The sequence below is a fragment of the Lactuca sativa genome, chromosome 7 (assembly GCF_002870075.4).
Source record: "Lactuca sativa cultivar Salinas chromosome 7, Lsat_Salinas_v11, whole genome shotgun sequence".
Taxonomy (NCBI): domain Eukaryota; kingdom Viridiplantae; phylum Streptophyta; class Magnoliopsida; order Asterales; family Asteraceae; genus Lactuca; species Lactuca sativa.
The window spans coordinates 170,418,506-170,429,687 of record NC_056629.2 but is presented as its reverse complement, the minus strand read 5'-3'; the positions used below and the strand labels follow the sequence as shown (position 1 = coordinate 170,429,687).

The window sequence follows — 11,182 nt, the reverse complement described above, 5'->3', positions numbered from 1 at the left end:
ATTATCATTTCGATTTGGTTGGTCATGTGTTATGATTTATCTTTGAACAAATGTATGTTGAGTTGCAAGTCATGTGTTATGATTTATCTTTGAACAAATGTATGTTGAGTTGCAAACATAACAAAAATGATAAAATGGTTATTTTCATCATTCAACATAGTCAGTCAGACACATAATCAAATAGTACGGTTTCAGATTCAGTCAGATTTTATACCCAGTAAAGCCTCTGACTCAATTAGATCTAATTCAATTAATAACTATCAATCAGCTCCTTACACCAATATTCTTATTAATGATTTGTAGGAACACACAACAATTAATTCATTTAAGCTATTATACTTCCAAATTAAATTCCTAAATATCTAACCAAGTAATCTTGTTTATTACATGTTATTTTTCATGGATAACATGTTTATTCAACTTATGTTATGATTATATATCCTTAATTTAACCACATAACCAAACCTTAAAAACTAGGGTTCATTTATGCTTTTATAAATTCTCAAACTTAAACTAGACAAATTAAATATAAAAGATTCATACCTTTGTTTTATGTGTTGAATGACAAAATCCCTTTGACCTATCCTTGAATTCTTGCTTGAGATCCCTTACACATACTCAATATACCAAGAACACACACACACACATGCCTAGAGAATATTTTTGGATGGAAATGTAAGTAGCTGTATATAAATTAATATGTTTGGAGGATCAAATGACGTCGGTTGAGTGTGATCCAGATGTTAATGTGAAAAGGGACGAGTCAGAGAGTTCATGTAAAAATTTCAACACATGGGACCTAGCCACGTGTCGCCACACACCGAAGGAAGGGACTCATATCCGTCCACGAGTCGATGACTAAACGGTTGACTCGGCTAGGTGGAAGCTCTGACTTGACCGTGTAACCATCTGAAAAATTTTCAACTTTGTTTGGTTATGATTTTCTTCCAACTTTAAACATTCACATCTTACTCATATGATCTTCGTTTGATCCCATTTTCTCTTTAATTGTTTTCTGCATGAAATTGTATATCCATTGATATATCACACTCATAATTTAGACATCAAAAAGTAGTACTTATTAGGCTCCAAAGCAACTTCCTAGGGCATTTTTGAAGTTTTTCAAAAATTATGAAATTCGTTATCAGTGCTTCATAAACCCTTCCTATTCTCCCCAAATCACTTATTAATCATTACGAAAGGTTTCCAAGTCTTATACACACCATAAATCATCCAAAGTTGGCCATTGTAGTCATTTTATTTCCCCATTCTATTCATATCGAATGAGTTTAGAACAAACTTCTAACCTTCATAGGTTCTTCACTTTATTCCCAGTTGGATTGATTCTTTTTACCTCATTTCCTCCTTATATTGTCTATATGTTAGGCTAAATAAATTACTAAACGGATAAGGTATTACCTCATTTTCTTCTTTATATTGTCTATTTTCGTGGTTTGAGTCATATTTAGGCTCCTTAACTTCCCCAAATCTATTCCATTCTCAGCCTCCACCTCTTCAACACGCTTTCTTGAAACCATAACCCTAGTTTGAGCCTTGTGAGCAAAAAGAAGGTGTTTTTAAGTGCTTTAGAGTGTTCTTGGTGCACATTGGAGAAGAAGGAACTCATTGAAAAAACAATGGTTGCATTGGAGCTTGTAGATTCAGACCTTGTTCACATTGATCTTTCTTCTGAAGGTATAAAGTTTGAATCTTGATGATGAAATGTTAGATCTAGCTAGTTTTGGGTGTTATGAGCTTTTAGTCACTTTAACTGCATAAAGTTTAGATCTTGAAAGTTTGTGACCTTGTTATGGATAAAGTTGGAAACTTTATCCATCTAAACATCATACTGATTCAGATATGAAGGTTAGAGACTTGGACTTAATGGACTCAGTTGAAAAAGATGCACTTTTGGTCCCTTTGAGACTTAAAGACTAGATCTTGTTTGTTGGGACCATTCTAATGGATAGAGTTGGAAACTTTATCCATTATGGAGCTATTAGGAACCATGAAAATGTGATCTTGGTCCTTCTATCCCTTCCATGCAAGAGTTGTGATGTCTTAATGGATTAATACGTTAGGATTTTAGCTTTTGGACCTTCCTTAGCCAGGGAAAGTCATAAATATGGAAACTTTATGACTTAAGACAATGTTTCAAGGCTAGATCTAAGTGTGGGTGAAAAGTCCTTAAGGGATTAACTGCTTAATGGAAAGGATGGAACCAACTCGTGTATGTTGTGCATAATTTTCATACGTTGGGCGTACTAAACCATCCTATGTACGTTGGGCATAAGTTGAGTACGCAAGGCATACTCAACCAACCTTGGACTTTGACTTTTGTTGACTCCGTTGACCGTTGACTTTTTGACCATGTTTGACTTTCGGTCAAACTTGAGGGTTTTGACTGCTGATTAAGATTTTATATGGTTCTGGTGTTAGTGAATCTGCGGGAGCAAGCAATGTAGTAGGAAGTGTATCACAGTGTTCTCGAGTTTTTTTTCATTTTAGGTGAGTTTTCCTCACTGTACCCGTGGATCGAAGGCACCAAGGCCGACCCACTAGATTATTTATCCTGTTTAGGATAGTGTTATGCTAATATGTGGCTGATTAGTAGATATGTATGATTATCTATATTTTGTTGGTTATGTGTTTGTGCTTGTCTGTTATATGTCGACATATTGAGTTGGGTTGAGGCGGTCCTGCTTTGTGTTGTAGGCCAAGACACCCGGGGAGGTTCGGATAGGCTGTAGGCCCTATAAGGCGGTCCAGTCAGGCCGACGGCCCGTAGAGTGGTCCGGATAGGCTGTAGGCTGTATAAGGCGGTCTAGTCAGGCCGGCGGTCGGTAAAGCGGTCCGGATAGGCTATAGGCCCTGTGAGGCGGTCCAGTCATGCTGAAGGCTCGTAGAGCGGTCCATATAGGTTGTAGGCCCTACGAGGCGGTCCATTCAGGCTAGCTACTCATATTTTTATGCTTGTTTGTCATGTGGTGTGTTGGTACTTTGAGGGAACCCACTAAGCTTTGGCTTACGGTTTCAGTTTATTGTTTTAGGTACTTTAGAGGATTGTAGGAAAGCGAAGGCATGATCCTGTACATCTTCTTATTTTTATGACATTGGATCTTGGGATACTCTGATCTTGAATAATACTTTTAAACAATGGTTTTGTAAACACTTTACAGATGAAATGGGTTGTTTTTGAAAAATTTAAATTTCTTTGATTTTTGAGTTGTTACAAGTTGAAATCAGAACCCTGGTTTGAGAGAATTGGATGAACATTCATGTGAATTCAGGCTCAAACTAAGGATCTATGAAAGTTTTCAAATTATTTTGAAATTATTTCAAAAGTAACCAAGTAATGATGAGATGTGTACGATCAACCGGAGAAAGAAAGTTTACCCCAAGATACCCACACTGTTATTTGCTTATGATGATTATGATAGAACTGCATGCTAGTAGTAGGCTAGGGATCTTCAGGAATTGCATGATAGAATTGCCTGATGTATGATGCCTGATAGCCTAGGAGAATTTCTTGTATGCTAGATGAAATTGACATCATTACTGTAGTTGCTTGGTGTATGAATCATAATTATACATAACTAAGATTTTATAGTCTAAGAATGTTTGATTTAGCCTCATTTCCTTCACTCAAGTTATAAAATATCCTAAATGAAAGTAATTATTAGGCTCAAAACTCTTTAAAAAAACATTCCCCGTTCTTTAAAACTCTTTTCTATGCATGAGCACATAATACATATAATGGTTCAAACGAACCATACACATAGAAATGCATTTATAAGATGGCACACAACTCAAAATAGTTTACAGACATACACTCTTGGTTAAAATACTCACCTTGGAACTTATAAGAACTTTACTTCACCTCAAATATTGTAAGAGCACTTAATAGCCACCTGGTGTTAATAATAAATCAAGTCATTAATGACTACTTGACTAATTACATTTATATCATCTTAATCATGACTTATAACCTTAAAATCTTATTTTCAACCTTACATTACATATAAGAACTAGTAAGGAAGCCATGTAACCAATTTTAAGTGATTTGAGAAAAATTGTAAGTTTACTCCTCACAGTGAGGTACTTGACTGAGTGGAGCCTCATTGGAAGACGACCCGATCTAGTGGAGCCTTCATGTCACCACTTTGAGTATTTTTTTTCTCCTAACTTGTCCAAAGTCATTCAAAACAATTGCAAATACTTTTAAAGAACTTCTAGTGATCCTAAATATATGTTAACAATCTTATACATGTCCTTAACCTCTTAATCCATTAACAATACAAAAAAGATCTAAGTTCTAATATGATAATTTAATGACTTATTGCTTTAAAAACTTGACTAAGCTCACAAAAAGTGCAAACTTCAAATTGAGAAATAAACTGCATTAGACTTTAGTGTAACATCAAGTATGGTTCCAATTGACTTAATAAATTAGGTTTATGATATTACTTGAATTTCTAATGAGTCTAGAACTAGGTCATTTCATGAACCAAACTCAAAACTCCATTGATGCTCTTTGATAACTTGAAAAGCCTCAATTAAATCAACAGATGATAATGTCTCCTTATGATAGATTCATTAGCTAAAAGTGAGTTAAGGAAACTCAAATAAAAGCTAAATTAAGTATCAAATCTCTCTAATAACAATCAAATTTTAAATCCTCCATTTATAGGGTTTAAAGTTCCCAACTCATGGATTGCTTCAAATTCAAGATTATAAATGAGGATTTGAAATAACAATTGGTTTCTAAACATATATATATTCATCCTCAATACTCTCTTCTATATCAACATCTCTTTTAATCTTTGAATTTATGAAGGTGTCATCAAGGTTGAGATGAAATGTGGAGAGTATGAACGAGAATTGAGTACCTTCTTCTATTTAGAGATGCATTCAAGCTTTTATCCTTCCAATTGAACCTAAATCGCAATTTGTTAATCTCAATAACTTTTCAAAATCTTCATTCCCTATCTGCAAGCTTCCATAATTATTTTCAAATAAAAGAAAAGGAAAAACATGAGATTTATGTTCTCTAGAGTCTAAGCAATTTACACATTTACTCCATCTAGTTTTCTTTTTCTTCATTTGACCTAACATGATATACATCCTTAATTTTTAACTAACTTTATAAAATCACTAAATAATCTTAATTAACTATTTCCTCACAAATTAATCCTCATGATAGGTTTCTGATAGGTTTTTAGGTTAAACAAAGTCAATTATGTGATTTTTCCTAAAATACCAAGCCATTCCCTTAATATCCAAACTTGACCCATTTAATATTAAATTCATTAAACTTATGACATTTACATTATATTTTTATTATTTACATCATTAATTATATATTTTATTTGTTTTATCTTTAAATAAAATATTTACAAAATATTTTCATTTAAATGGTTAAAAATCTAACCCCAAAATATAGATGTTACAATTAGCCACCACTTAAGATTTAAGAATGATTCCATCACTGGAATCATAAAGAAAAACTAAAGTCATGACTTTCTTATGCTTAAACCATCTTGAATTCTACTACACACTTAAGCTTAAAGTGAATCAATTTTTTATTTTTATTGTATAAATAATCATGAGGGACTGGTAGTTGTCAAGGCCAATACACTAAATCTTGCAAGCTAAAATAATGTATACTGATAAAGGCATCAAATCTACAAGGATTGGTTCAATTTGTAAACTCTATAAAAATCTCTTTGTAAAAGTACTTTACCACAATAAAAGTAAACATGAGGATTTTATTCTTTTGGTTATTTAAAAATCTAAGTTATACTAGGACTAAGAAATTACAATTAAACAAGAGCAAGGCTTGATTTAAATCAACCTGGGAGAGAGGTTGACATTGGACTTCACCGCATAGATATCTAGTTAATTTATCATTAGATGTCATGGTGTAATACTTGTGACATAATTTAATTTAGCTATAGTAAAACTTAAAAGATTAACTCACCTAGACTCTTTTTAAATAATACAATAGCTAGATAAGCTCATAACATATTTTCTTAGTCAAAGTCACAAATTAATAAAAGATATAATTTGTGAAAATTGACTAGCATTAAGGTTTAAGAGTCATAAAATCCCAAAGGAAATCAATATGATTTCACTACCATTATAAAGGAAATACTTTTCATGATTTAAGTGAAACGAACACCAACACATAAATCATTTGTTGCTTGTTAATTTGAAGATATGTATTATTTAATCAAAAATTAACCAACTAATTAAACATTCACACATCTAAACTCATGATTACATACAGATGAGCATAAAAAAATGTTTTACTAGAAAATACTTCCATAAATTCCAACCATAAGTTCATGAAAACTTCTTCAAAGCAACTAATTATCCATGGATTATACCATCATCAATAAAATATTAACTCAACCTAACATGGCTAAGTTAAAGCAAAAGAAAAGAGTTTAGAAATATCACACATTAATCCAAGATGAAATGATATGAGAAATTCCAATCTTCAAGTGTTCTTCCCAAGTTCTTCCAAGCTCAAGATGTTCTCCAAAAACACCAGGGAACTAGTCAAAACCAGATTAAAAGATCCCCTAAAAGACCCACCAATTTTCTCCATATAACTGCTATAATGGAAATCTTGAAATTGCCCATGTTGGGCCAACGCAAACAGGAACCAAACCAACATGGACCGTGTTACTTTCTCATATTTGGCAATGAGATACATTACTTCACCCTACTCACCAAAATGCTTCTAGATTCAAATATTATGTGTCCATCAACTTATTAAGCCCAAATAAAATATTTGTACTTCCAAAATCATCCCAAATCCTCTTCAAATCTTCAATAGCCCAAGATACTTTAGTTCTTCATCAATTAATTAGATTCAAATATTATGCTTCTATCAACCTCTTAAGCCCAAATAAAACATTTATACTTCCAAAATGAGCCCAAATCCTCTTCAAACCTTCCATAACTCAAGATACTTTAGTTCTTCATCAATTAATTACCCTATTTTTTGCACCGTCTTCAAATGTCACAGGCCCATTGTTCTTCAATCTTTAAGTCCATTTAATTCTCGTAATCTTGAATCATCTCCACTTTGCACTAGTCTTTAAAAAATCTCCAATTAAGCAAAAAACTAGAACATATCAGATATAGATAAAAATAATAAAAAAAGGAAAATATAGATAAAAAAGAAAATATATATGATAATTAACTAAAAATAAAACAAAATATGCTAAAATATACTATTAAAAGAAGTAAACAAAATGCATCTATCAAGAACAAAGTACATGATATATATTTTTTTAAATGACGAAAGATGTTTTTATTAAAATTTTAGCAAGGTGATAAATAAATGCTCCAAAAGATGATCAATACAATGTCATTACACAAGAAATGTAAGGTGTCGTTTGTTTTTTCGAAACAAAAATACATGAAGTCTGTGGACCACATATGCAACCCTCTGTAGCAGAAGAGGGGGACTAAACGACTGCAACATGTAATAAAAAATCTGTTTGTTTTTTAACCTCTACAGATTGCTACAATAAATTAAAGTAAGGTGTGAAGATGTTTGAAGCAGATGTTCAAGTATTGCGTCACGCAACACACGCGTAACAATTTTTAAGTTAGAAGTCTTCTGAAAAACAAACAGCTGCGAAGGGCCAAGTGTTGCCCCTGTGCTGCGCAGCGCAACAATAAATGGTCAGAAGTGTTTTTTAAAAAAAACCAAACAACATCTAAATAAAGAAGAATTACACAAAGATTTCGGTTTAAACAAGATTTCCCAGCCCTTTTTTTTTGCCTAAACCTAGGAATTCAACCTTAATTTCTTTAATAACTAAAGGGAAATGTGGTTTATTGTTGAATTCCCTTTTGTTCTTTAACATGCAAATGTATCGACTAGAGGCGAGGAAGATTTTCTAGCAAAGTTTAACTTGCATGAGAGGTCCACCGGGCATTTTAAGGGATTGGGGAATTTATTTCACCGAGCACTAGGTGCAAATAAGGTCCCAAACACTATTGTCAAAGCTGCAATCGACAAAGATATAATCCATTGATTCCTCTAAAATCCCATAAAAATGACAATTTGAGGAGGTTAACTTCACACCTCGCTTAGCTAGTGTTGCCAAGGTTGGAATCTTGTCCAATGTAGCCCTTCATCCGAAACATTTGATTTTTATGGGTAACGGGTTGTTCCAACAATGTTTAAATTATCCAAAATGCAAATTATTAGACCAATGACTTTCCTCAATGTATTCACACGAAAGTAATGGACCAAAAAGCCGATGGTTTGTACCTCCACCATCATTTAATTACGAGAGCTAAGTTTGAGACTTTTAAACTACCGACACCAAGACCATCATGGTCATTTGGGGATAAAACTTTGTGTCAAGCCATCCAACAAATATTTGAGTTCATATTCTTGCACCTCCAAAAACAATTCTCCCTAATTCGCTCTAATGCTTCAATGACTTGTAAAGGGGATTTAAATAAGAAGTAATCCCATTGAAAGGCTTCCTAACACCTATTGGATTAGAGTAACCCTACAAGATTTTTTGGAGCATGTTTTAAATAATAATACTTTAAACAATGTATAGTTTATTGACAAAAGTTAAAAGTATCATTAAGCTGTGTTTCATAACAAATTATCAACTAACAACTGAAAAGCTTTTTAATATAAACAATACTAATGAAGAGATATAACATAAAGCAATTAAATTTATTGGTTTATATAAAATTGACCAATCTACATGAATTAAGGAATTTACAGAAGAAAAATAAATTTTATTAAACTCCAGTTTCCCAAAAAAATCAAATATGATGCGCAGTGCGCACTCCCTACCCCGATCAAAAACTCCACTCTTCTTTCAGACGCTTTCTTCCGACCACTAGCTAAAACCTAGGGTTTCTGCTTTTCTTCCCTCAATCCACCCCTATTCCTCTACAATTCCGCACATTGTGCATCTTTCCGCCATTTTTATCATCCTTTCAAGCTCAGATTTCATTAATTCTCTCACAAATTTCGTCTTGATTTAGCATCGACAAGCCTAGACCTAGCTCGATATTTCAATGGCGAAGACAAAGCCTGGAAAGAAAGATTTAGATACTTACACTATCAAGGGAACCAACAAACTCGTTAGACGTACGTTATCTCTCTCTTCATCTTCCTCGTTATTTATCTATATGTTATTGTCTATAGTGCGTATCGTATGCTAGGGCAAAATTTGATGTTGCGACTGTAATTTCTTTTTAATTGATACAGATCGTGTTTGTGTGTCGTATATTGTTAAAATATTTGATTTTTCGAGCTTCTACTCTTTTTTGGCAGCTGGAGACTGTGTATTGATGAGGCCTGCTGATTCAGATAAGCCTCCGTACGTAGCGCGTGTGGAGAAGCTGGAGGCTGATCACCGGAACAATGTGAAGGTAAGGGTTCGGTGGTATTACCGGCCAGAAGAGTCAATCGGAGGAAGGAGACAGTTTCATGGCGTGAAGGAGCTGTTTTTATCAGATCATTACGACATGCAAAGTGCTCATACAATCGAAGGGAAATGCATAGTTCATTCATTCAAAAACTACACAAAGCTCGACAATGTTGGCACTGAAGACTATTTCTGTCGCTTTGAATACAAGGCCGCTACTGGTGGTTTCACCCCTGATCGTGTTGCTGTGTGAGTCACTGAGTCCTCTACTCCTCTTTTACAAAATCTTTCAGTTTTCTTCTCATCTTTCATGAACTAATCATCTTCTTCTTCCGATATATGAAAAGGTACTGCAAATGTGAAATGCCATACAACCCGGATGATTTGATGGTACAATGTGAAGGATGCAAGGACTGGTATATACAATATATAAAATATAAAATATAAAAAGTTTCTTGAAATATGCCCTAGTTTTCAAGAATTACATGATATATCATATATATATATAGGTCATAAAGTTTATATGCCATATTAAGAAAGAATACTTACCATATGAGTAATACGTGATTTTCAAATTGAATCTTGATATAAAGAAACGATCTTTTCCATTGTTTTATAGGTTTCATCCATCTTGTATGGGAATGACAATTGAAGAAGCAAAAAAACTGGATCAGTTTTTGTGTTCTGATTGCTCTTCTGATGATGATGCAAAAGGGTCATTAAACTCGTTCCCAATTTCACCATCCACTGAGGCTAAGGTAAAAGTTAATTGTAATTTTGGGTTTAAATCTACAAAAAAAAAAAAGGAAACTTTTGTGGTTTTTGAAAGTGTGTTATTTGTGATTTGTAGATGGAGGCAAAACGCAGAAAGCAGAGATGAAAAGGAGGTAATGATTTTGTTGAGTGGTATCGACTCTCCAGGGTTGGTGTTGTGGGGATGTGTACAGAGGATGATTGCAGAATTAAGAAGGTTTTTGTTTAAAGTTGTGTGTGAAATGTATTTATCTTTTTTTTTTTTTTTGTGATGTTTTCTTAGACTAGTCTTTCTTGTGTAGTTGAGTTGTGTTATTTTGGTACAATTAGAGTAGAAGAACAAGAGTTATGAAACGGAGTCACAATGCATCCTTATTTTCTGTTGGTTTAACTTGTGATTGTGTTTGTTGTGAGAGGGCATTTACGTCTTTTTGCATAGACAAATGATTGAGACTGTGACTACTTTACAATTCTTTGTTTCATCTTTTTGGATTGGCTAAAAAATTTCTATTGTATTGAATTATCAATTTTAGTTTAAGTTAAGTGAATTCGAAATGCAATATAATATTTTGTCATGTCTAAGAGCATGCGAACATAAGTTTATTAGTTGTTTTACAAGGAATTAAGTTTGTGAAAGTCAAACAAACTCTTATAAGAGTTTTTTGCATCACATTTTTCATGTTGCTTAAACTTTGTGGCGCCACACTTATTGTATTGTCACCTCATCTCTTTGTATATCACATAACTTTCATATTGGTTTTCTCACACATGTTCAACTTGTTTAAGTGGGGCTGGTTACCCTATTTTTGTTTATTTATTTTTTATTTAAACAACTAAAATTTTTAAAAACAAACATATCATTAATTAAATGGACAACATTTGAAACATAACCTAGAACGTGACTTAAAACGTAGGAAAAACATGATGAAATTCTTAATACATGACTAAAGGCTATGTCTTTGAGATTATATTTCTTCGTAAGTTTTGCCTTCATCTTCTCTGTAATT

At 33.1% G+C, this 11,182-nt stretch overlaps 1 protein-coding gene across 1 annotated transcript; it reads left to right on the top strand.

The window, feature by feature from the left end:
• The first annotated feature begins 8,814 nt into the window (after positions 1-8,814).
• On the top strand, positions 8,815-10,588 carry LOC111912027 (chromatin remodeling protein EBS). Its single transcript, XM_023907784.3, has 5 exons — positions 8,815-9,142; positions 9,329-9,671; positions 9,770-9,838; positions 10,042-10,180; positions 10,273-10,588. Exons 1-5 carry the CDS (start codon positions 9,070-9,072, stop codon positions 10,300-10,302), a joined length of 654 nt encoding a protein of 217 aa, XP_023763552.1. The 5' UTR covers positions 8,815-9,069; the 3' UTR covers positions 10,303-10,588.
• Positions 10,589-11,182: the final 594 nt, after the last annotated feature.

What these genes read in the sequence shown, in the direction of transcription:
- LOC111912027 (XM_023907784.3), top strand. Translation starts at nt 9,070, where the DNA reads ATGGCGAAGACAAAGCCTGGAAAGAAAGATTTAGATACTTACACTATC. An exon ending in AACCAACAAACTCGTTAGAC is followed by an intron (nt 9,143 to 9,328) that starts GTACGTTATCTC and finishes CTTTTTTGGCAG; the next exon opens with CTGGAGACTGTGTATTGATG. An exon ending in TGTGAAGGATGCAAGGACTG is followed by an intron (nt 9,839 to 10,041) that starts GTATATACAATA and finishes ATTGTTTTATAG; the next exon opens with GTTTCATCCATCTTGTATGG.